Below are 27,087 nucleotides of genomic sequence, written 5' to 3' on the forward strand. Positions count from 1 at the left end.
AAGGCTGTTTCATTGCCTGTTATGTACTTCTGCGGTGTGGGATTTTTACATGTGCTTTTGAATTATGAATGTTACAACATCGACGGCAAGCTGACAGCGACAGCAAAAAACATGACTTATTCAAATTACTCTCTGCTGATGGCTTACACTATTGTTAGAATCCATCCGCAATTCTGGAACACTCAGACACAGTGTAATACAACTCCTGACATCTCCTGAAATGCCATCATGAAATTACTTAATTGGGAGACCTCTTTCTGCAAGGGAAAGGAAGTGCTTAAAAATTACCCTGAGCACAAAAAGCAAAAGCTTTGTGTCTTTGTGCCCAAACAAAATTACCTTCTTAATTTGTACAAGTTGCCCATTTACTTGCCAGTTCCTTCCGACAAGTAAAGACGTTTTCTTTCTGCAACACAAGACTGTACTTTGCTACAATGCTACTGGGGCTGAAGCAGGTGCTCATCTGAATAAGGACCTGGTGAATAAGTTAAGAAACTCTCATACTATTTCCTTTTGTTGACCCCAACGCATGGCTTAAAAAAGTTAGGTAAGGAACTACTTCTTCTTGCATCATTGGCTACTGTTACAGAACACCTGTAATGACTGAAGCTGGCGAAACAGCAAAAAACCACCACCAATCCTTCATTTACAGAGATTTTTGTGAATCAGAGCATCAAGTTCTGTTCAGTGAAGTTATACTAGGCTAGATGCAGGAATTACTGAGTGAAATTCTCTGGCCTGTGCTATGCAGGCTATCAGATAAGACGATCACAATGTTCCCTTCTGAACTTGAAATATATAGGTGAAATTCCGGCTCCTTTGAACCCAATAGGGCCAGGTTTTTACACTATGAATCTATGTTGCACCCAGACACCACAGTGATGGGCAACCTTATAAAAACCTAAATAGAAGAAAATAATAGATACGATTATGAATTATTATTTATTATAGTCATACAGTAGGACCCCACTGTGTGAGGCATGTATAAACACAGAACAAAAGATGGTTCCTGACCAAAAAAGCTCACAATTCTCCATGAAAATGTTTGGTTTGGTCAAAAAGCCATTTTATTCCCTCCCAAAATGTTGACTAGATTCCTTGATTTTAAGGCCAGAAGATCATCTAGTCTGACCTCCTGCATAGCACAGGCCTGACAAAAAAATGTTCTGACACTTTGCATCATGGGACCACTAAAACATTTTAGTCGATAGTCCTTAGATGTGCAGGCTGGAGACGCAGCTTTGAGGGGAAAGATCTGGGGTGGAAGGGAAGGAAGGATGGGAAGGGAGGAGGGGGAAAATAATGAACATACTTGTCCTATGCAGAAAAAGTAGCAGTTCACCCCATCCAAAGTCAATCAAAGACTTTTCCCCAACTTACGGCAAAAGTTGAAGCTCCTCCACTGGCCGACCTCCACCTCCGCATTCTTACAGGCGCTAGCGTATCGAGCCACCGAGTCACAGAGCTCCGACTGATTGCCCCCACTCTGGCACAGGCGGAAGAGGCATGTTCTGTAGTAGGCAGACGCATTGACCACGCCGTGGCAGTCCAGGAAGGAGCTGTTGGTGGGGTCGTTGATGATCCCGCACTTGGAACGGCTCCGGTAGTACTTGAGCAACTCCGAGTCATTGTTGCAGGCCTTGAGAAGGTCCCCGCACTCCCCATTGCAGATCTCGTCGAAGGTGGTCCAGCTCTGCAGGAAAACCACCAGGTTGTCCGTGCACTTGCCGTTGGGGAAGCAGAACTCATCGCTGCTGTTCCCGTTAAAGAAGCCGCACAGTCCAGCGGTGCAATTGAAGTAGACGGTCGAGAGGCGTATCTGCAGCATGCCTAGGTTGGAGTACTGGATACTCACAAGCCCTTCGGACTCAATCACCGTGCCATTTTTGCTCCGGTAAATTTCCAACTGGCCGGAGGGCAGGAAAAATGGCAGCTCCACTTCATAGCCATTCACCTGCAAATGAAAGTGCGTGGTGGATGTGAAATGCTCGCCACTATGGAGGTGGCCACTGAAAGCAGAGCGCCTCGTGTTCTACTCCCGCAGCTAGCAGCAGATAGTGCTATTGCTCTGCATCACATTGTCATCTGCGTCAAATACAGCGTGGACAATGAGCATTTAAACTGGTGCTAAGTTATTTTAAGAGCAGGTTAGACAAACATCTGTCAGGGATGGTCTAGATAAGACTTAGTCCTGCCATGGGTGCAGGGGACAGGACTAGATGAGCTCTTGAGGTCCCTTCCAGTCCTATCAATCTATAATGGATCTTCATTCTGATTCTGTATTTCAAAGCGAGCCTGCATGCTGCCTGAAAACAACCCACGTGCCACCAGCAAGACAAATACCACAGAGTGAGAACCACTGATCTATGCTACATCTCCCATCACCCTCAGAGATCAGAATGGAAGAGTTAGCGGAAGAAACAGGAAGGTAAGGGAGGGCCTGTTGTAAGCTGAGCAGGTTGAATGGGAGTTGCGGCTGTTTTATAACAAGCCCGTGGTCATCTGGGAACCACACAGCTGCCATTACACTGCACACAGAGCTCATCTGGAACTTCACAGCAACATCTGGATTAGAAACTCTTTAGGGGTAGCAACTGTCTTTTTGTTCCGTGTTTGTGCAGTGCCTAGCACAATGGAGTCCTGGCCCATGGCTGAGGCTCCTAGGTGCTATCACAATACACACAGATAATCTGAGATAGAATCAAAATTCTCCTTCAAGAAAGAGCACAGGTCTCTTACGCTTAAGCTACAGGAGAATCCCCATTAGCAGTATGGAGCCTATGACACACAGCTCAGCAGTTTTGATTGCCACCAGTAGAGAACAGTAGTGCACATGCACACTACCCAGTATGTTGCAAAGCAGTGGTAAAGCTGTGTAACTGCAAGCATAGCAGAAGAGTATCACATAGCTTCATGTATGACAGAGACACCCTTTCCATGCTGGCATTGGTGGCTGGTAAAACTGACTAATTTGGGTCTGAATAAATAAGGATCGCTGTCAGTTTGACACCCCATGTGCCTAGGGCACATTCATTTGTAAGCAGCTGTGGCTTAAAACAAGGTTGCAGGGACTATTTGTAAGTAACACTGTGTAGTGGGGATTTTGGATTTTTTTTCTGTCCATGTGTCCTGATCAAAGTTGCTCACTCTAGAAATCAAACAGTGAATTATCTAACCGCCAGCAATACAGACTCAAACGGGGATTTGACCCATCAAGTTGGGCTCTTGCGGTGTCTTGCATTATCCTTCACCACTAACAAGCATTCAGCAAGCAGAGCTTAGCTGAGAATTGCAACAGTGACTTTAGTTAAGGATGCATAAGCCAGAAGAGCATCCTCGCTTCTCTCCTGTGGCTGTCCTGACTCAGCAGGGCTAAGAAGAGCAAAAGCTCACTGGTGACAAGAGAGCAAGCAAAGCCTCAAAGCCTCACAGGGAGCAAAACCGTTCAGTAAGAAGGTTCCTTGTTTTCCATAGCTGCTTTGTTGACTATAACTACACTGTAACCCCGGGCTCTGCAGGAAACGGTATTTTAATAAAACCCACAGACTTGCCGTTCGGGCATTGTACATCGATTTCCGCCTACGTCCCTTTTGTCTTGGCATCCATTCAGACTCTCCATGGACCAGTCGCTCCCAGCACCAGTTTTCCCAAGCAGCGTCTGGATCTGCTACAAATTAAATCCTTCATCTTCCACGCTCTGTCTCACTCCGGGATGCCTGTTTTCTTTGCTCAGCCTCTATCCTCTCCACCCCCACCCTGCTTCACCTCTCTCAGTTAGAAGGAAAAAACAATCAGGTGCAAATAATACACTCGCAGCTGACCTGCGTCAGCTGACTGGGGCTCAGGCTGAGGGGCTGTAGAATTACAGTGTAGATGTTCAAGGTTGGGCTGGAGTCTGGGCTCTAGGACCCTCCCCATTCCTGGGGTCTCGGAGCCTGGGCTCCAGCTTAAACCTAAACATCTACACTTTTTTTTAATAGTCCCACAACTTGAGTGAGCTGATACAGTCCAGCCACGGAGTTTTCTTGCAGCATAGACATAACCCTCCGGGTCTTGGGAGATGACAAAGGTTAAGGATGGGATTTGGGGGCAGCTTTGTTGAAAATCCCAACCTAAATGTCCAGCATGTCTGGCAGTTGGCAGTGTTGTCTAGTGAGAAGAGTAAGGGCTGCTGGACTCTAATCCCAGCTGTGCCACTCTGCCTCAGTTTACCCCTCTGTAAAATGGGAATAATTACCATCTCTCTCTCAGGGAGAGGAACAGTGGGTTCACCGCTTGTATCATGAAGCCATCCTGCTTAGGGTAATGGCAACATTTATTTCTAGTGGCCCCAGCAAAGCAGCCCTTTGGTATTCGTCAGACCCTGGGAGTTTGTGTGGGCAGCTAACCAACAGCTACAGCCTAAAGGGCCTTGTGCTTGGAATGCCTACAGAGCTTGCCTCTGGTACGTCTGGCATGCTACCAAACCTCCAGGGGATGGGGGCACCACAGCACTAACCGTTGCCTCCCGCAGTGGAGGTGGGGACAAATCACAAGACTTAGTTGAGGCACATGTGTAAAGAGTTGAGCGACTCTCAGCTGCAACATGTCATGGAAGCACAACGCTCTCTCACTCTCTGTGAGCAGCAGAGAGAGACTCCCCACTCTCTTCCCCCGACTGAAGACTGTCCCTTGATAGGATTCTTACCTTGATTTCAGATGCGCCGGAACCTCCAACTTTGACCTCCTGGCCAGCTACCTGGATCCTCAGGGGTCGGAGCCAGCTAGGCCTGGATTCAGGCTTCTTTTTGCTGATGTCAACCTCCAGGAAGTGCGGTCTCTCCAAGCAGGTTTTGAGCAGGGTGTAGGAATGCTCCGCAGGAAACATGAACGCCACCCCATCAAAGGACTGCAGCACCTGGTTCTGGCTCACCAAGCACAAGCTCTCTCGCTTGGGGTAACAGCCCCGGTAGCCATTCTCTACCGCACACACCTCTCCTTCCCGGCAGCTGGCATTCAAGCAGGTGATCTCTGCACCGTCCTCACACTGGCACTGCACCGTGCAGTCTGCGGCGGCCCAGAAAGACTCCCCTACGGCATAGTACCTGCCATCGACATCGCAGCCGCACTTGTGGATGGGGACGCACTGGTCCGTGCTAAGGACGTGGCCTTCGTTGCATTCGCAGCCCTCGGTGCAAGGGGAGCTGCAGGCCAGTGGGGCTGTTAGATCCGAACACGTGGCTGGGCAGCTGTTGGTGCAGACTGAGTAGTGGCTGAATTCTGGACACTGGACAGCTGTAGCTAGGAGAGGGAAGGTAGAAGAGCGGCTGTTACAAGGCTACTCATGTTATTCGGGGCCGAACTGTTTTCAACTATGGGCCAGATCCTCTGCTGCTGTAAATCAGCAGAGCTGCACTGAAGCGTATGGACCATTTTACACCAAGTGAGGATCTGGCCCAAAATGTCTGCTGTCACTTAACCCTGATTTCAGAGAAATTCACACACCTGAGAGATTAGCATGGGGCCCTCTCAGCACCCATACTAACCATCCTTTTTCCAGTCCACACCCACAGCATTCCCCGTCCCATCGCAATTGCACGGCATTGTAGAGTTCTTTCCCACAGTTCCCAACACAGCTCCTCATCTGTGCTCCCCCTCGAATTTTCTACTTGTGAAACATGTAAGAATAAGAGATGCAGAGAGGGGAGAAGGAGGAATCAAGAAATCAAAGAGGGTAGAGAATGGAAAGAGATTAAGGAATATCAGGCATAAGACCATGGGCTGAGAAGTAAACTCTCCCAGAAAATTTCATAGACCCAGACACCATTCAGGTGTTGGTAGTTATGTTCATTTAGATTCCCTCCTAATCCTGACTGTTATGTGATTTTACGAATTATTACTATTCTTTTATTACTCTTTGGATTATTATTAGGCAGTCATATGCCATAATGGTAAGTCAGATAATGTGTCTGTCTGTCTACCTATCTATGTATGGCAATGATCAACAGACAGATAGTAAGTATGGTGATGATAAATAGAAAAAGAGACATTAGTATTCAATACTATCGCTGACATACTATGTGGATTTCTCTCTCGTTATTATCAACCCCTTATTGCTTTCTAATTTAGCCTAAGGGAGTATCGTTTGCAGTGTTGTAGCCGTGTTGGTCCCAGGATGTTAGAAAGACCAGGTGGGTGAGGTCATAACTTCACTGGACCAACTTCGGCAGGTGGAAGAGACAAGCTCTTGAGCTTTGAGGCTGAACAAGAGCTCTGTGTAGCTCCAAAGCTTGCCTCTTTCAGAAACGGAAGTTAGCCCCCAAAATGATATGACCTCACCCACCTTGTCTCTCTTATCATTCAGCACTCCGATGCCACAGTAATGAGCATGACATGAATCCCTAGTACAGAGATGCAGTTAGATTGCCGTTATCCCATTACTGCTCTGGTGCTGACACTGCTACGTATGCTAGCTGGCAGAGGTAATTTAGCCGCTTGCTTCAACCAGTTACACTGGTGGCAGATGATAGCTTGGAAAAAGGCAACCACTCCACTTCTGCCATTCTGAACTGGGACCCAGGTGTCACACTACACACTGGGTGCATCAGATTTAGCATCCTGTCTCCTGGAAGTGGCTGCTGGTTCAGAGGGAGGTAGGCGAACGGCCTCCATTACACCCCCTTTGTCTCTAAATCGCCCTCTTGCGCTGAGGCGATATTCCCCTCTCCCCCATTGCACTCAGACAGCACCACACGCACAAGGAATAGTCCTTTCCTGACACCTTGCAGATGGGGTCAGCTTACACCCTGCACTATGGGACATGGGGTCCCAGTCTCCTGTCACTCACGCCACGATAAATCAGGAGTAACCCTGTCGAAGTCAGCTGAGTTCCCTCTGCACAAAAGCGGCACAAGAGAGACAGCAGATGGAAAGATTTAGTTTTAGCATCTCAGCTGATGGCAATGGCCATTAAATGAGCCAGCCCTGTCTTGAGCCCAACCACAATACCTGGCACTCCAGCACTGAGTTCCAAAGGGTGCTCGAATTTCCTTCTATTTGTTCAACACTCTAACTGTCCTTTAATTACTAGGCGTTCCCTTGTCCTTCTCGTGTTGCATTTCAGGACTGAAAGGAGGGACTGCTTGGCTTTCACTTTAACTCTGGCTGCCTCAATCAAGTCCCTGCCGGCTTGTCTCCGGGCTTATCTCATGCAGGGTTTTCACTTCAATGGGAGTCTGTTGCGGGCCCCCAAAACCACCTCCCGCCTTCTCAGGGCAGCCTTACCACATCCTGTCTGGGTTCGCCAGTCTCCCACTGGAATCCCCAGAGCTTGGCACACCAACGCGTAAGCCTGGATTGCCTGGCAGAGGCCGGTGCCGTTGTCCCGGATGCTGCACAGGTCATACACACAGCTGTGGACGAAGGCCGTGGGGTCCACAATGGCGCCACATTCCCACAAGGGGCCACCGCTCTTGTTGATGAAGCCGCAGTACTCGGGGGTGAAGTAGAGAGACTCCATGGCAGAGTCGCAGAAGCTGCAATTGTCTAAGCATCCTGGGGAGCATTTCCACTCCGGATGGTAAACTCGCCAGCTCTCCCCCAGGTCCAGCACCGACACCGCTGGCCTCCCGTCCGAGCGAAGGGTATCATCCTGAGGATCCTTGTTATAGTTCCCACACAGCCCACAGGTGGCATTGATGTAGGTGCCCGGGACAGATATGGAGGCATAGTGTTGCCCATCGTAGGTCACCAAGACGCCAAAATCAGTCTCCACCGCAGTTGACAAACCACTCTGGTAGATTTTTATTGCCCCCAGTTCCAAGGAGAGGGGTAAGGACATCACCAAATCGTCTACCTGCAGAGCAAAGCAAGAGTAACATCACGCAACACGGCAGGGTTTCCACACTGTTGGGAGCCCGGGGGTGGTTCTGACCAGGGCCACCCAAAGGATTCAGGGGGCCTGGGGCAAAGCGGGGGATCTGCAGCACTTGTGCTCACTTGGCGGTGGTCCGGGTCTTTGGCGGCATTTCAGCAGCAGGGGGCCCTTCAGTCACTCCGTGTCTTTGGCAGCACTGAAGGGCCCCCGCTGCCAAAATGCCGCTGAAAACCCAGACCGCTGCAGGGCCAGGGCTCGCGGGGTCCCTGTAGGTCCCGGGGCAAATTGCCCCCCACTCTGGGCAGCCCAGGTTCTGACCCCTTGCAATGTTGGAAATGGGCCCCTTGCAATGTTGGAATCCGAGAAAGATGGTGAATTGGGAACCAGTGATTGCAATCCAACCCCAACAACATTTGGAGAAGGGGTTGGATTTTAAGGGCCGGGTTCGGGCCTTTCCAATTTTTAGCACTACCTACACTAACACTTCCCTTCTTCCCCCCACCCCCACCTCCCCGAGGAGTCCTACAAGGCCTGGATTCCAGACAAAGACACTGGTCCAGATCCTGAGCTGGTGCAAATCATCATAGACCCACTGACTTCAACAGAGCTACACTGCTTTGCACCAGCCAAGGCTCTGACCCAAGGAGTTTTCCTTCTTTGCTGGGGGGCTCTTACCTTAACTTTCCCAAAGCTCCCTTTGGGGATAACAATCTTGTGAGAATAAACCTCCACCGAGATATCCTTCAACCAGGAGACGGAGGAGCCTCCTCGGTTCTCATTCTTGGCCTCCACGCTGAAGAAGGGCAGGTTAGATTCTTGCCAGCACTGCCGGGTGAGGAGGTAGGCACAGGAACCCTGGAAGTGAAAAAGGAAGCCATCGAAGGTGTGGTAGTGTGGGTCTCCGAACACCACGCAGGTGCTGCTCTCCACCGGAACGCATTGGTAGAACTTGTCCTTCGGCTCACACACTTCATAGGGGCCGCAAGCCATCTCCTGGCAGAAGATCTCATTGTTAAAGTCCAGGCAACGACACTTGGTGGAGCAGTTGGCGTTGTCCCAGAATATCTCGCCTGGATGGAGAAACTGCCCTAAAAGAACCCCACATTGCATTACTTGTTGGAACACAGGGCCCATGACATAACTTAGAAGAACAATCAAGAGTTCCAAGTCATTTGTTCTTTCTGATCCAAGTCCAATACTGGGAAAGTTTACTGGCCTTGAAAGCAGGACAACCACCTCGGTACATTTTTAACATCTAACATCCCATGTGATGTTACTTGCCATATCACACCACTTTCTAACATTATAACACATCACAGCCCACTTCAGTAATGCATTGGAAACACATGCTTAACTTTAAGCAGGTGAGAAGTCCCATCAAAGTCAATGGCGCTACTCATATGCTTAACATTAAGCATGTGCTTTGGTGAATCATGACCTCTGTTATTGAGAACTGCTCAAACTATTTTGGGGAGGGGGGAGTGTACAGAACTAGTTTGGGTTCATGAACCTTTTCTCCCTGGAATTTGAAGTCATTTGTGCTTAATATATTGCAATATATTAAGTCAACCTTTTTTGGTTACCCTTTATATAGTGACTGTGAATGCACTGTAAGTACTCTGTAATTACACTGTAATTAACCCTTTTGATAGCTGTAGTTACTAATTTCACACAACTGGAAGATGACTGAGCAATTATGGAACAAACACAGCCTCGTGAATGTACCTGAATTCTAAAAAAATATATATACATATACTAACTATAAAACCAAAGGCATATTAATACGTAATTCCATAACATAGTTGGCCTTGGGTTATATGAATTAGCAATTATTAATGATCAAACAGCATGAAGGCAGTGTAACTACACTGTATTGTGAAGTTTATTGCATGTTTTTCTAGCTGAATGGAGACCTGAAAGGAGAGAGGAAGATTTAAGAATTTAGACTGGCAAAAGCGTCTTTTTTTTTTTCCCTTTAGAGTCTCTCTCTCCCCCATCTGCTTCCTCTTCACATCCTCTCTCTGTTTGTTTTTCACTCTGCCCACCCTCTGCTCATCTCTCCCTTGGATTTTCATCTCTCTCACGCTCTCTGTTCTTTTTTTTTTTTTTTCTTTCCACAGAAAATAATCTCTCCTAAACATAATGAGACCTCAATTATGTGTGCTTTGGAGCCAACCGTCCAAGCCCACGACATTCGAGTGGGTTCCAAATTAGGCAAAACAAACCTGTTCAGACCCACTTCTGACCACTGAAAATCTGAGATTCTTCTCTTACAAATAGTATTGAGCTATCAGCTGTGATTTCCATATTCATCTAAGGGAGTTAGATGCACTGCTTTCATTAACCTGAAGATGGAACTGTGTGTTTGAGTTCCTTTGAAAATTTCAGCCTTCATTCTGAGCACTGGTGGGTCAAGTTTAGAACATAATAACAGACATACTGCATCAGACCAAAGGTCCATCTAGCCCAGTATCCTGTCTTCCGACAGTGGCCAATGCCAGGTGCCCCAGAGGGAATGAACAGAACAGGTAATCATCAACTGATACATCCCCTATCACCCATTCCCAGTTCTGCCAAAAAGAGGCTAGGGACACCATCCCTGCTGTGCATCAGACCTTGAACTTTTTTAGGGGCTACACAGGCCCTTTGGACTAGCAGAGCTGTATCAGCACTAGTCGAGGGCTGCATATAAACAAACTGCAGATGTCAGACCAGTATACATTTTCAATCCTTGACATTTCAGGCTTCCAGCAGTGAGTGAAAATTCTCTCTTGTTAGAAAGATTTCAGAAGCAAAGGAGACACTCGAGACAGTTTTATTTGTAAAATGATAATACAGTAATCTCCATGCTGCCAAGTCCCCCTGGTTTCACAATGAGTGCTTCTATCACTTTATACCTATGCACAGTCAATGGCACACTGACATACCCAACAGGTTGTGCAGGGCCATTGAATTTATCCTATGCATAAAAGCAGCAATCCATAATTCAGAAGCAAGGCAAAGGAAGTCAGACTATTGTCTTTTTACACCGATGGCATTTCCATCAGGCCAGCCAGGAGAGTCTCTTTTGCTGTTGTTACTCTAGCTTATCTGCAGTGCCGAAAGTACAGGAATCTTAATCCTTACTGAGAATTTAAACCCTTTCACAGGTTTCTAACATTGAGGTGGGGGAAATGTAGGCTTTTAATTACAGTCAGATACTAAAACCACAGAAGGACGGGAACAAGGCCAGCGTATATTATAGCTTCCCATTGACATTAATGAGTTACACAGCCATATACGAGACAAAAGAACAGACTCACAGCTCTTTATGGGCCCATTCGCCCCTTTTAAAATGCTATGAAGTTAGGCCTTCTTCACGCTAGCAAATTGTCCTAATTACAATCACCGGTGCTAAATGCAGCCACTGGTTTAGCTGCCGCAGTGCAAACCTCTAGTGGAGACAGGGAAAGCAACTATTTGCACTAGCCCTGCTTGAAACCAGACTAAGCTGCCCTAGTGCAAACTGCAGTTTATAGTAGTTTACCTAATCTGCACCACTAAGGGTTTGCTACCCAGAAATGAAGTCTTGGCCTTCCTAGCCAAGCCTAGCAAAACTTCCATTGACCACAACAGGGTCCAGATTTCATCCCTGGCATCAGGTGACCATCATTAGAAAATGTAGTGACTTGCACAGGGTCCTACAGTGACTCAGAACTAGAAGCGAGGTCTTCTGCCTCTCAGTCCCACACTCTCCCCACTAGGCCATTCTGCCTTCCAAAGAGGCAGCCTCTATCCCGGAGTGTTAACAATCTGCCTTTACACATGTTTCAAAGAATACGGGCAATACAATAGCAAAGCAGCAGCAGCAACAGCATATTCTGTCAATTTTCAAACTGAATCATCTTGTGTTATATGGTAAACTTTAAAAACATGAAAGAAGCAATTTTTACCTCTCAGGCTGCAGCCATTGGCTGGATCAATTTCTCTCCCATCTATTTTGAATACCCAGCGTCCAGGGACATTAACATTGGTTGTATATTCAATATTAACTATCTCCGGCGTTCTGGAACCAGGAATGCTAAAATAATTGGTGCTGTTTCCACCATTGAATCCTGCCTGGAACACAGAAAGAGCAAAATACATCTGAAAACACGGAGACCATCCTTCCCTTAAGTCTGTTCTGTCTCATATTTCTTGCCATTGCTGATGTTAATAACCCTGATTTCTCTGTAAATTTTGCAGTTGATTATCTTGTGTTCACCTCCCCTCTCCACTGTGATCACATAAGATCCCGATGGCAGCTAGAGCAACTCTGTACATAGAAAAGTCACACCGGGAAACTAATTGGAACGGATTAATTTTTTTTTAACCTAAACATTTTTATTACCACCGTATTTTAATTACAAAAAAGGCAATTTGGCCCAAAGGAAATCTTTAGTTCATGGTTCTTTTATTTGTCTGCTTGCTTTTGATAAACAAATTGAAATTTATTTTTTGTTTTGCTTTTTCAAAAACAAATATTTTTGGTAAAAATCCTGTTTTCAACTTTCTTTTTCTTTTGGATTTTCAGTGAAAAGCCAAACAATTTTTGGAAGGAAGGAAGGAGAGAAAAGGGAAAGGAAAAGGGAGTGTGAATGGCTGGATAGAGATGAATGGATGAGAGGTTTTTTTAATTAAAAAAATGGTACTGTTCAGCCAGCTTTCAATTTCATATATTTTTAGCTACCTTTACAATGTTAGGTGTTTAACTTTTATCAAAAGGAGTCAAACACACAGTTTCCTTCTGCTGTTTATTTCATATCTCTCCTATTCCCCCTTCAGTCTGGGAAGAAGAAAGAAAGCCAGCACCATGTGATCAGCCAGGTCTCCTCCGTTCACCAGCAAGTGCCCTATGAACCAAATGGTCCGAATGGATCAGACAGTATGAACCTCCACGGTTTAAGCTAAACGACCTGGTCTAGCCACTAGAGGAGGACAAAAGCCATGCTGTATTAAGGTGGGTCACATCTTCACTGGATCATATTTCTCTGTTGTCACTGTCAGAACAAGGACAGGTTGGAGGTTAGAGCAAGATGACAGTGAAGATGCACAGTAAGAGCCTTACCTGGGCCATCACTCCACCGAGTCCGGTTAAAGGATCTCCCCCACTCGCTGTTCCAGTGGTCCACATGATTTCTTCATAATTGAACATAGCAAATGTGGACACTCCATCTGAAATCAGGAGAGCTTGAAAGGTGTTCACCTGTTTAAAACAGAGACAGGCATATTCACAAAGTGATATCACCCCTGCCACAGCTTTTGCACCATTTTTCTGTGTGGCCTTCTTCTGCATCAATCCCATATGAAATGCAATAGGGAAGATTGATAATTAAACAGCAAAAGCTAAGCCTGGTATAGGATGCCACCCAACAGCTGATTCAATCCTGCTTAACTGCATTCATAGCTTTCCAGAGCATAATTCCATCTGGGAAATCATGGGAGACAGATTAAATCTGTGATCTATTTTAGCACCGATAGATGGCAGCATGAAAACAAGCACTGTGAAAGGAATCAGCTGGGCTTGGATTGCTACAACTTGTTATCTTAGCGTTATTCTATCTCAGCTTTATTCATCACAGTGTTATCTTACTGGGTTACTTTCCCCATTCAGATGGTATAATAATATTAACAATGGCTTCTATAACACTCAACAGTGTATTGTACCCAAGGAAATCTTGCTTTCCCAAGCTGCAGGAATCCCAGACCAATCTGCAAAAATGTATTGACAACATTTGCATTGTTTTTAAATGATTCTTCAATTTTTAAATGATAAATATTTCAGATAAATTAATTCAACAAGCCAGCACCCCATGCTAGGAGGAGGTACTGTAATCTTCTAAAGAGGACATTAAATAAGCTCTTGACCATAGAATCCCAGAGCATTGTCCGTAAAGCCCTATCCTACCTAGGTCCACATGAGCTAATCTTGCATCCTTGGGAATCCAGTTGCAAGATCTGCCCCTAAGAGTATACTGGCAAATTTCACCCATCTAAATTCCACCTGCATTTCCAGTTGGATATGGTATCCTTCACTTCCTGTCCTAAAACATTCTACTTTGGTCACTCTATGCTGATTAACAGTCATGCTTCCCTCCCAAGAGGTGGCTGCACTTCAGTGGTGGGTGACATTGACCACGTACGTTCCCTCACTTATTTTAAAGAGATATTGTGTGTCTAATTAATCGAGGTCTGGAAAAGTGGTTTGAGATCTTTGCTTGAAAAGTGGTTAATGTAGTGCACTATGTTATCACGTAACGTTAAAAAGTCCAGATGACTGATGAAAATATACGGAGTCATCCGGAACCAGAGTCTCAGCAGATGTGAGCTGACAGAGCTCCACTGAAATCTAGGTAGCTATGTCAGTTTACACTAGCAGAGGATCTGGTTCACTGTAAAATGGGCCATGTCAAAGTGATATTGGTTTTGTATAGACTTCTGATGGTCAGTTCCTGCCATTTTTAATTTTTGTTTAAAGTGAATCCATTGTTCTGACCATAATTGTAAAAAGAAGCCAGAGGGCCAAATTCATTCTGTTTCATTATTAATTATTATTATTATTTACTTTCCATCAGCCCCAGTAATAGAGCAGGATCCCACTGTGCTAGGCAGTGTACAAGGAGAGAACCCAAAGATGGTCTCTGCCCTAAAGAGTTTACAGTCTAATTATAAGACAATAGGCAACATATGGCTACAGACAGACCGATGGGGGAGTACAAGGAAATAGAATTGGTCAGCACGATAGGCTGTGGTATCAGATCTCCAATGGCCTAACCACTGTCATGTGCGTTGCAGGCATCACAACAACGGAGTGTTTGAAGAAGGATAACGAGGTAGCTTTACAGATGTGAATGAGGAGCTCCTCCCAGCCGGGAGGGGCAGCATGGGAGACTGCATGAAAATTTAACAAGTGGGTGACGGAGGCTGGCACCATTGGCCAATCAGTGGTGGGAGTTGACATTTCGATAGTGAATGAGAGATGACAGGTAGGGTGGGAATATGCCTGGAACGGCGCTGAAGACAAGCACTTTGTGTTTGACGTGATGGAGAAGGTTGAGCTACTGTCTTTAATGGCATTAGATCAGGGATAAAGCATGCCCAATAAATCTGAAAACCTGCTAAAGAGTGGGAAAGAAATACTTTTCTAACTTAAACTGACATTTTTACTGATTTTTTATAATATATATACCGACAGTCAACGTTTTTAACCCAGCCAATATATTTCCTGGTCTTTGCCAACTCAATTTCCAATACTGCAAGGTATGAAACTTAAAAGGCATAAAATCTATAGCCTGCAGTGCCTGTAGGAATGCAGAACATGATGGGGGAAAAAAATCTTCCTCTCAGGATGTGATTTTCCACTAACTGCAGCCAGCTCCATAAAAGTGATATTCACCCCAGTGAATCATGATCAGGCATGATCCAAAGCCCACTGAAGACAATGGAAAGATCCCATTGACACCGGAGGACACTAAATCAGGCCCTTAAGGTGTAGGTCTACCTTAAAAGGGTTTACATCAAAATAGCACCTTTTCACCCAACCAGTTTACTCCCACTGGGTCCAATTGTGCCTGTAGGGAAGTCAATGTTAATGTTCCAATTGATGTCAATGATTTGTGGGAGGTCATTGTCACAGTCTACTTGGCTTTGGTGAGGCCTCTGCTTGAGTACTGTGTCTTCTTGTGGGCGTCACCCTTTAAGACAGATGTCGACAAATTGGAGGGAATCCAGAGGAAAGCAACAAAAAACATCAAAGTTTTAGAAAACCTGACCTATGAGGAAAAGCTAAGGAAGCTGGGCCTGTTGAGTCTTGAGAAAAGAAGACTGAAGGGTGTGTGTGTGTGGACCTGATAACAGTCTTCAAATATCACAAGCTCTGCTTTGAAGAGGAATCAATTCTTCTCCATGTCCACTGGAAGTAGGACAAGACATAATCAGTATAATCTCCAGCAAAGGAGATTTAGGTTAGATAGTAGGAAAAATATTCTACCTATAAGGATAGTTAAGCACTGGATCAGGTTCCCTAGGGAGGTTGTGGAATCCCTGTCATTTTAAGAACAGGTTAGATAAACACTTGTCAGGGGTGATCTATGTTTACTTGGTCCTGCAGGAGGGCTGAACTAGATGACCCTTCGAAGTCTGTTCAAGCTCTACATTTCTGTGATTCAGGCTTGGCTCCCTGGGAGAATTCAGAGCCAGATCTGCTGGCTTTAGAGACACAAATGAAGCTCCGACCTTGACAGCTGATCAGGGAGGGTGAAGGGTGCACCTGTGTAGAGCTCTATTCATGTCAATGGGGCTCTGTGGGCTGCAGGAGTCCACCCTGCAGAGCTAAGAGAGCGTTTCAAACATTCTACACAGATGAGGAAGGCTGCTCCTGCAGCCTATGACTCAAAAGATCTGGATCTAATTCCCAGCAGTGTCGCAGACTCCCTCTGCGACCTTCAGCAAATCACTGCAGAATTTCCCGCTTATGCCAAGGAGGGGATTAACAATCCTTCCTTTCTCTCACCCCTTGTCTGTCTTGTCTATATCGATTATAAACTCTGATGCAGAGGCTGGCTCTTACTATGGGTATGTACAGCACCAAGCACATGAGGCCCTGATTTTGGCTGAGACCACCAGGCATTGCCATGCTATTACTAAAATAATCTAAGTTCCAGTCAGTTAGACCTGTGCAAACCCGCCAAAGATGAGGGCACACAGGCATCACTGAGATCCAATATGGCCAGCAGAACCCTTATCGTCGGAAATGATGTACTCAGACAGAAAGTTCCCCATTTGAATCTCAGAACTGAAGAGTTTGCAGCACTAACTGGCAGGAGAAACCTCTTGTCAACAGAGCATATTTGATCCAAAGTTACAATAACCATGGAATTCCAGATAAAGCTAGGTGAAAAACTGATTTTTTGATGCACTGGGAATCCTGAAAAATTCCCTCCAGCCACCACGCAGCCCACTCCCCCAAATTTTTATACCATTCAATCCGAAATCATGATTTTTCATGAATCAAAAAGTGGAAAAAAATCATTTTGGCTTGAACAAAACAGTGCATTGAAAGGGAACAAAATGTTTTGTTTTGACTGCAATATTTAACAACCATATTTTAACAAAATGAAACGAAATTTCAAAAAACAAAACATTTTGAACCACAAAATCAAAATGTTTAATTTAGAAAACATTGAAAGGAAACAAATCAATTGGTGAGGTGTGGGGGAATGGAAGACAGGTATTGTCCAAAATAATTTAGCGAAATCAACACGAATTCTGAAAGCGTGTCAGTGTCTCCAAATCTGCAAATTTTGGCTGAACAAGTTTTCAGCTGAAAATTTTGGCCTCTCTCTAATCCCTGATGCCGTTTTTACTGAGTCACTCTTCAAAGCAGGCATTAAGGAGGTTTTGCACAGATTTTCTGAATTGGGGTGAATTTCACCTTCAAAAGTTGCATATACTATTTTACACGTAAATCAAAAGAATTCTCTGATATTGTGCAGGAAGGATGCTATGTATCAAAATAAATTGCATTGTGTGCAATTTTCCCAGCAATACAGGGATCTCAGTACTGCTTCTGGTTCAAAACACATTGGAACTGTGTGCCAATGAGATTGGAAAAATGCATTAAATTTCAAACAACCCTAACAAAGGGAAAGGAACAGGGCTCTTTGTCATAGCTGACTTCTTAAGAGATCAGACTCCTTTGTGTTTATGGAATTAAAGAGCAGCTAATCCAGCCAAATCATTGGCAGGGCTGTATGACCAATTATGATAAATCTTTTACTGCACTGATCGTCATTGTGATAATGCTGTCAATAATCTTTTCAATTTCCTACATCTATTTGGGATTTCAAAGCAGCTGTTCAACTCATACTCCTGAAACATCCTGACTGCCCGCTCAGATTAACATGGCATAGAAATAAATCCAGCCACAGCCACAATAAAAATCCATAAGGTTGTTTGTACCCCGCAAAAGGTCCCCATTTTCTGTTTCCAGTCGCAGATTTGTAAGAGAAGGTATTTCAGCCAAAGATTAATTTATTGCAACTTCCTGGATATGCCAGTTTTAAGAAGCAGCTTCACTTCTGGAGCCCGTTAGGGAGAAGAGAACTTGCTTTGCCTAATTTTGAAGCCAATGGGGCCTTGGACATTTGATTCTAGCTGAAAAATTATTGGGTTCACATTTAACTCAGAGTGGACGTGGGTGGGGGAGGAGCAAAGAGAGGGAGCGAGAGACACAAAATCCAGTGAAGGGAAAAATAAGATGGACAATGGAGCAGTGAGTGGGAGTAAAAGTAAGAATGAAAAGCTAAAGTTCCCCATCCTTCCTGCCCTCACAAGCCATCTGTTTCTTTCACACACACACACCCATTGTACTTTGTCTTTTACTTACCCTAGACTCCACTGTGCTAGGTGCTGTACAGTCATTGAACAAAGACAGTCCCTAGCACCAAAGAATTTACAACCCTCAACCCTGATCCTGCAACATTCTCCATGCACAGACTTCTCCTCCCACTCAGAGCCCCACTGAAGTCAAAGGGGGCCCACCCATGCAGATCACATCTCAGAATCAGGATATAAGGCTGTACATTCTTTGGGGCAGGGCCTATACTAAATGCCTGTACAGCACCTGGCACTACGGGGACACTACTGTAATAAAAACATCTGTAGCTTCATCTGACACAAACATTCACATTCAAGACTGACATAACCTTATTCCCAGATTCTGGACCTTAGCGTCCAAAATTTGGGGGTTAGCATGAAAACCTCCAAGCTTAGTTACCAGCTTGGACCTGGTACTGCTGCCACCACCCAAAAAATTAGAGTGTTTTGGGGCACTCTGGTCCCCCTGAAAAACCTTCCCTGGGGACCACAAGACCCAAATCCCTTGAGTCTCACAACAAAGGGAAATAATCCTGATTCCCTTCCCCCCTCCAGGTGCTCCTGGAGAGATACACAGACACAAGCTCTGTGAAACTACGCAGAGTGAGTCCCCCTCTCCGTTCCCAATCCTGGAACAAAAGCACTTTCCTCTTCACCCAGAGGAAATGCAAAATCAGGCTAGCAATCCAACACACAGCTCTCCCCTTGATTTCTTCCTCCCACCAATTCCCTGGTGAGTACAGACTTAATTTCCCTGAAGTAAAGAAAAACTCCAACAGGTCTTAAAAGAAAACTTTATATAAAAAAGAAAGAAAAAATACAAATGTTCTCTCTGTATTAAGATGATACAACACAGGGTCAATTGCTTAAAAGAATATTGAATAAACAGCCTTATTCAAAAAGAATACAAATCAAAGCACCCAGCACTTATATTCATGCAAATAACAAAGAAAAGAAACCATATAACTTACTATCTGATCTCTTTGTCCTTACTCTTAGAAACAGAAGACTAGAAAGTAGAAAGTACTTCTCCAAAGCTCAGAGAAGCAGGCAGACAGACAAAAGACTCAGAGACACACTTCCCTCCACCCAAAGTTGAAAAAATCCGGTTTCCTGATTGGTTCTCTGGTCAGGTGTTTCAGGTGAAAGAGACATTAACCCTTAGCTATCTGTTTATGACAAAGATGCTGTGCAGGGCTCTTGTTTGTGCCAGGGCAGCTGTTGGGAGGTGGTTCTATACAGAACACAGACTGCCTGACTGTTATGTTCATGCCATACATGCACAAAGATAAAAACATATATATTGCACCTGGAAGGTTGCAGGGTAATGCTATTTTATTTCTTAAGACTCCAGAACCCTAACACACAAGAACCCCAAACCAGAAAGAGACAAAGCACGCTGCTCCCACAATTCACCCCATCTTGCTCTAAGCTGTCTGCCTGCTGACTGACTCCAATCACAGGCTTCCCTACAGAGGTCTCTAGCCTGCAAGAAAGTTCAGAAAACCACTTACAAATTTAAGTGACAGCCAACAATTTCAATGCAATTTTCAAATACCCCACGCTTATCACTAGAAAAACTGGTCTTTAAACTGAATCATACTTTGGAAAAAATAAAGGACAGGGGATTAGAGGTTTGCAACCTCCGAGTTTCACACACCCTCAAAGGGAACAAATTTCTCCTTTCTCTATTTAAAGAGAAAGCCCTGAATCAGTGTTCCGTAAATAAATATTTGGCCCTTCTTTATAAAGTGTGCAGAATCCAACCTCTGAAGCGCCTTCCGAAGCAGATAAGCCTGATCTCCATTTTACAGATGCGGAAACTGAGGTACAGAGAAGCTGAAGGGTCTTGATCAAGGCCACACAGCAAGGCATGGATAAGAAAATAGACTCCGCTCTCATATCTAATCAATATGTAATAATAATAATTAGTCATTACTGTAATACGAATGAAGTCCTCAGACGAGACTGGAGCCCCACTGAGCTAGCTGCTGTACAAACACATGGTAAGAGATCATCAATCTTTCCTTTGACAAGTTCACAAAATAACTGGACAAGACAGACAAAGGGTGGGAGAAAGGAAGGATGATTATCTTCATTTTACTGATGAGGCCCTGAGGACCAGAGAGATTAAGTGACTTACCCTAGGTCACCCAGGACGACAGTGGCAGAGCTGGGAATTGAGCCCAGGTCTTCTGAGTCTTATCTCATCCATCCGCCCTTTAACTTAAGCCATGTCTACAACAGGAGTGCTTTACCAGTGTAGGAATGCCTGTATACTACCCCAGCGTAGCATGCCTGGTGTGGACACAGGATTTTTTTTTTTAATCAGTGTAGCAAAACCACTCCTGCCAAGAGAAAGAAGCTATCCTGGTAAACGTTATACAGTATAACTGCACCTCCATTAGGAGTTTCTGATGGCACTGCTCTGTTGGTCAGGATCACACCCCTTCAAACTCCGACCAACATTGCTGTGCTGGAGTCTGTGGCGTGTAGGTCTGACCTCCGCCATTCCTGCTACAGAAAACAACACCCTTTTAAAATCATCACACAAGCCAAGAGATTGAAATGTTTGCTCTTACAGGGGTTGTGCTGCTGCCTCCATAGAAGGTAACTTCCTCCCAGGTGATGACAAAGATCCAGGTGGCTGAGAAAGAGGGCAGGTTTTTGAAGTACTTCCTGACGTCTTTGGAGACCTTCTTCAGCAGGGCGGGGTCCGTGCTCTCCTTGTAGTAGATTTCTCCTCGGATTCCATTGTGGACGTCTGCCCAAAATGGAGCAATAAAGGCCCGGCCATCTTCAAGGGGGAAAGGCTCTGGGGTGAACTCACTGACCAGCACATTGAAAGAAATCACGCCATTGTTGTTGACCTAGAAAAAGAGGAGAACCGTTTGATTTAAGCAAACCAAAGCCGTGGCTGCAAGCCGAGAACGGTCATCTTAAAATTATACCTGTGCTGATGGCATTTTTGGTGAAGGCTGGTTTTTGCAATTATGGGATGTAAATAGGCCTATCCATCTAGGTACTTGTACGTCTCACGCTCTAGCGAGCAAGGCCTGTGCTATGAAAGATCTTAAGCTGGAGCTAGGAAGACAGAGATCAGGAACTGCAGAGGATACAACCTCACATAGATCTAACTGTGAAGGTTACTCAGCTGCAACAGTTCTTTGAGACGAGCCTCTGCATATTCACACCATAGGAGACTTGTTTACCACGGAGATTTTGTGCCCAACGTAACTGGCACCAGGTCACTGGGTGCGTTTAGGTTAATCAAATCCTTAGCAAGCAGTTCTGCAGAGTCCTTGGGACTGGACTCGTTTGACTCAAATGCTTCTAGGGAGCTCAATATCTGCCATATTAAGCACAAACCTGGCAGTGCCAAGCCTTCAGCACTACACGGGGGGGGGGGGGGCATTGGTGTCTCACATGCTGGCCACCAGACAATGGCAGCAAGTGGTTTACTATCAGTGGGAACAGGCAAAGGCCACTTGAAATAAAAACAGATTATTACCCCGAGCCTCCAGGAAATGACTGTGTTGTGCACACGCTATGCATACATAACTGACGCTGGGAGAGCATGGGTCTTTATCCCCCTTGGAATGGCTGGTGCACCAAGGTCCCACGTTCAAATCCTGTTGTTGGGCCAGACAGGGTTGGTTACCTGTGCACAACAGAACTGGGCTCAGCCCAACGCCTGAATGGAAAAATCTCTGAATTTGAGATTGGGATCACATTTCGCTGTCTCGGTCCCATGTTGAACACTCTTTTGCTACAGCGAGGTTAACCCTTTCTTAGCGCAGCCTGGCAGATATCATTCTCTATGCCTGGCTTCCTGTGATGCCAATGGGAAGCAGCAGCACCAGCCCAGAGCTTTCTCAGGCACCCACCACAGGGTGGAAGGAATCGTTCTGCGGCCGGCAGCTCTGTAGGTTCTTATTTCTTGTCATGCAACTGGAATAATGCTCATGGCGTCAAGGCCTTAGCTTTGGCATTTAATCACCTGCAAAGGTAATTTATTGCCTTTTCTATTCCTCCCCGTGAACATTAGCCCATTAAATACACCTTTACTTCTTTAATCATAAAACCTTTCAGTTCATGAAATCTAAGAACTTGTCAGGGAGTTATCAATAAATCTTCTATGTCTTGAGCACCGGGAGAGCGTGCTTCAAATGCAGCTGCTAATGAGGGGGAAATGAGAGAAAAAGCAGTGTCTGCTGCAGAGCTACTCCCTCCACTTACATAAATGCTCCTGTATGGAACGCCAAAGAAGATGAACGGGATGGACAGCTTAATCTCAGAGGAGCTTCCATCATCTACTTTGGGGGTTTTCGTATCATTCTGCCAGAACGGATACAGAATCTCCATGGACTGAGCTGGAAGAGGACAGTATTGTTAGTATAATGATTCAAGGACTGGTCCTGTTCCCATTGACTGCAATAGTACAGGATCAGGCCCACAGCATTACATCTCCTGATGCTCTTTAAATACTTTGAACTTCACCCACTACTGAAATGCAGCCACCTCTGGGGTGGAGAATGGCAGCTGGTTAATAACATGCTCCACTGCTATGCAAAAGTTTAGAACAGGGAGTGAAAAGAATAGTCTCTACAACTGAAGCTGCAGGAGGGATTCTGTAATGGTGAAACGTCACTACCCAAACTGTAATTTGGCCAGGCATAAGGTTTGATGTTACTTCTCTTGTATAAAAAGCTACAGGATCCTTCACGACCCCAAATGGTCAAAGCCTCTGTTTTACACCTTATTCAGCATCTTCAGCAGGACAGTATCTCTTCACACAATGGCTGGGGCATTAGTTCAGTACCATCTCAAAGGGAAGAACAATAAAGAAGAGGGAGAATGGTCCAGTGGTTAGGGTGCTAACTCAGTGGTTAGGACTCAGGAGACCCAGGGTTAATTCTCTGCTTCTCCCCAGACTTCCTTTGTGATCTTGGTCAAGTTATTTAGCTTCTCTAGGCCTCAATTTTTCATGTGTAAGATGGGGTTAACAGCACTGCCCAGCCTCACAGGGGTGTGTAAGGATAAATACATGAAAGATTGTGAGGAGCTCTGATATCACAGTAATGGGGACCAGATACATACCTAAGATAGACAGTTGGATTTATCATCCCTTCCTGTAGCACTCTGCCTTCTTCTTTGAGCTCTTCCACATAGCAACTAGGCCTGGCCTTGTTTAGCTTCTGAGAGGATACTAGGGCAAAGCCTGACATGCTATTGCTTGGACTGTTTAATCAAAAATTTCCCATTGAAATCAGGTTTTCCACTAAATTGAACACTGCACAGAAAGTATCTTCTTTTCCCTTACATCTTTTGACAGAAAAAATTGAAAAACGGTTTACAGCCAAAGATTTTTGCCAAAAAAGTTGAATTTTTCCACTGAAAATTTTGACAAAAACTAAGCATGCTCAGTGAATTTTTCCACAGGGAATAAAACCCTATTTTCCACCTGCTCTAATTGCTAGGTATACGATAGCAGATTATGCCTCTATAGAAAGAGCTATACAGCCAATCCTGTGCCACTCGCAGACATCTAATTCTCCATTTATTTAGCCCTATGAGGTTATCTACCACAGAGGGAACACACTTTTCCTTAGCTAGAAAAGAAATGCACTGTCCTCATTATATTTAATCAATGCTGACCCAGGGAGCTAGACTCAAAACAATTCCATCTCTGTTTAAGTTGATTCAGGACATTTTTTTATCTTCTAGGTCCTAACCTGCAATTTCAGAGGCTGCTAGCTGACAGGTGATTGCTCTGAGCCTGGGTTTTAAAGATACAGTGGGTTTTCTTCCCATTCCGTGCAAGTATAAGCTGTTCGGTTATTGTAACATTTAAGATGCCCTTCGCTAGAATCTGGTTTATAATAGGGACAATGGGAAGCCGACCTTTTTATGAAGCTTCTAACTGATACAGCTTTCTAGCTCAAAAGAAAAACACCTGAACTGAAAGTCAAAAAATGGACTTTTTTTAAAGTGTGTGTGTGTGGGGAGGGTGTATATAGATATTAATTTCCATGCTAGGAAGAGTTTTAAGTGGTGTGTGACAGAGTCCTGAGTGCACGACTACACTTATATACATATTTTGTAAGGGCTATCACAAATATCCTGTTGCCAGGTAGTAAAATAAGTCATTTCACAGCTGTTATGTATCCAGCAGGCTATTACATCTGAGGTCACAGCTATAAATTATAGATTTTTTTTTTTAAAGTGTGATACTCAGCATCACCTTTTAAGCAATCGCTTTTTAAACACTAGCCTTGGAGTCTAATTCTGCATGTATAGCCTCCCCTATCCAAATATCCCAACAGGTTTGGCCAGCAAAGGAATCTAGCCTTAATGTCCTGAGCTGCAGGCAGATCATTATCCTTATTTTGCAGGTGGGGAAACTGAAACACAGTGGTTAAGTTATTTGCCTGTAGCCACACAAGTGAAACAGTAGGTATCAGTACCAACATCTCAAGCCACATAGATCTAAATCTTAACCACAAGACCAGGGTATCTCCCCCAAAGAAATTAAATCGGTCATGTAATACAAATATGCCAAGTTAGCATTACAAAAACAAACCCATCTCCCAAGATTGGTCCCATTCCACTGTTCTTGACCCTCTTGAAATCAAATTTAAATTTAAAAAAAGAATGCAACAAGAAATCTAGAGATTTTCCTGTGCCTTTTACAAAACCACACAAGAAAAAAAAACATGGATGGAAGTTTTGTAGAGTGAATGATCTTAATAAATGTTTCCTCAAGCTATATAAACCACAGGGAATATCAATGAGGATACACCTAAGACTTGGAATATGGATGACTCCACAAACTTCGCCGGAGCTCTAACAAAAGTAAATGAGCACATCCTTCTGTGGTAGCTTGACATCTCTGCAGACTCTTTCTACCCACCTGCCTTTCATTCTACATAAGTTATTCTGGCAGGTGAACTCTCTAAACGCTAGGAATGTTTTAAAGTCCTGCTTTCATGACAATTGTGATATCCTCCCAAACTCCCGAATTGTGCACGAAGAGCTCAGAAATGCGTAGAGACTCTTTATATTTGAAACAGAAAGGGCAAGATGTAAATTGGCCTAGCTCCATTGATTTCAGTGGAACTACGACAATTTATATGAGTTGAAGATCTGTCCCTCGCTGTGAATAAATGTCAGCCTTGCAAAATTATCATGTATATTTACCAGGCAAGGCACAAAAATCTACTTGTTTGCCCTTCGGTATTATGATTTAAAAATAAATTACCCTGCTATTGTACTTGCTTTCAGACAAGTGTCTGAGTAGAATTTTGCAAGGTTTTCTATGCACATGAAGTTTGCGTGTAGCAAATTTCTGAGGCAAGCGCTTTCCTATTGTAAATGTAGAGTATCAGTATCCGAGGACCAAAAGTCAGAAATACTAACCTTGCTGCCGTACAATCATGAACACAAAGGCCACCCAGGTTCTAATGAGTGATGGATAATTCATCCTAAAGGAGTAGGGGGAGAAAAAAGAGCAACTAATCATCAATCCAAAACCAGATCTGCTAAGCAAATCTCAGGCTAATGGCTAATAGTGCCTTGCAATTGTGTGATTGCTCTAGAGATGCAGAAAATTGGGAAATGTAGGTCCTTACCCATGAACTAGACCAAAAATGACGAGCTAGTTAGGTAGTATAATGAAATCACTGATGATAAAACAACTTGCCCTCCAGGTGTTCTCAGGGTATAGGTACAACATGATTTCAGAAATCAGAAATGAACCATTATGTTGGAATTAATGAATAGAACCCAGCTCCCAGTGTGTATTCAATCCCCCTATTAATCCAACACAATTCTTTGCTGATCTGCTTCATGTGAGGATATTACAGCAGGCTTTAAGATGAATAGCTTTTCAGTGTAAGAAAATGAGAGCAAATTATGAACGGTAGTGTGTTCATATAGTTAGAAAACTTCAAATGTTGGTTGAACTGATCTTTTGTACTGGGTGGTAATACAATGATCACTTAACATTTCTGATTGGTGTGAAGCAAGCACAAACATTTACACAGCTTTACAACTTCCTTGCTATACAGAAATTAGCAATATATAGAAGTGGGGAAATGCATCTGGGCAAATTAAAGAGAAATTTTGTGTGGTATTTTAATTTCTTTTATGCCTACTATAATTTGTTTTACATTATTAATCAAAGAGGAAGAATGACTACAGTAGCTGCTTTGATTTCATTACTTTATCATTTCTATTCATTAAACAGAGGGAAAAGTTTTTTTTATATACCACTTAGATAAAGCTACAGTCTACACACAATACACACTGTGAGTGTATGAAATATGTATGATCAGATTCAAGTATAAATTATATAGTGATCTGTTTATACAGAGACATAATAATCACACTTCTATATTAAATATATATCTGTTCATGCATTCTATTACATCTATGTCTGTACTCCAACATTATAGACATTACATCTCTATATAACTAAATACATCTGTAGACCTACTTATATAATGGAGTACAGATCTATAGCTATTTCTAAACATATATATAGATGTAACATACATAACGTAGGCATATATCTAGATACATTGTCTATATATCTACATATTACTTACACTTGAATCCAATTACAATGATGTTTGAAATAGTGAAACACCATGTATAATCAAGTCGAATGACAGTTCCACACTTCTCCAATGCTTCTCAACATGTCAATTGCAATTAGATTGAAAAAATAATCTTGCTTACAGCAAAGTTATTCTGGGATGAGAAAAATTAATTTAACTATGAAAGGGTTCCTCCGTATTCCTTACTGTAGAAAAGCAGCAAGTATCATGCTAGAA

General features: G+C 44.1%; 1 protein-coding gene across 1 annotated transcript in view; it reads right to left on the reverse strand.

Moving 5' to 3' along the window:
* The window catches only part of TECTA (tectorin alpha), a 63,640-nt gene extending 36,757 nt beyond the window's left edge, over window positions 1-26,883 (reverse strand). Inside the window, exons 1-10 of the mRNA XM_030538093.1 lie at window positions 26,860-26,883; window positions 25,670-25,734; window positions 22,490-22,623; window positions 20,833-21,120; window positions 12,942-13,079; window positions 11,788-11,953; window positions 8,531-8,943; window positions 7,264-7,834; window positions 4,688-5,280; window positions 1,381-1,954 (exon numbers count right to left, since the gene is read on the reverse strand). Of these exons, the coding sequence (XP_030393953.1) occupies window positions 1,381-1,954; window positions 4,688-5,280; window positions 7,264-7,834; window positions 8,531-8,943; window positions 11,788-11,953; window positions 12,942-13,079; window positions 20,833-21,120; window positions 22,490-22,623; window positions 25,670-25,733 (2,941 nt within the window). The 5' untranslated portion in view covers window position 25,734; window positions 26,860-26,883. The remainder of the gene's footprint in view (window positions 1-1,380; window positions 1,955-4,687; window positions 5,281-7,263; window positions 7,835-8,530; window positions 8,944-11,787; window positions 11,954-12,941; window positions 13,080-20,832; window positions 21,121-22,489; window positions 22,624-25,669; window positions 25,735-26,859) is intronic.
* Between the last annotated feature and the right edge of the window lie 204 nt (window positions 26,884-27,087).

Source organism: Gopherus evgoodei, chromosome 19 (assembly GCF_007399415.2).
Source record: "Gopherus evgoodei ecotype Sinaloan lineage chromosome 19, rGopEvg1_v1.p, whole genome shotgun sequence".
Taxonomy (NCBI): Eukaryota; Metazoa; Chordata; order Testudines; family Testudinidae; genus Gopherus; species Gopherus evgoodei.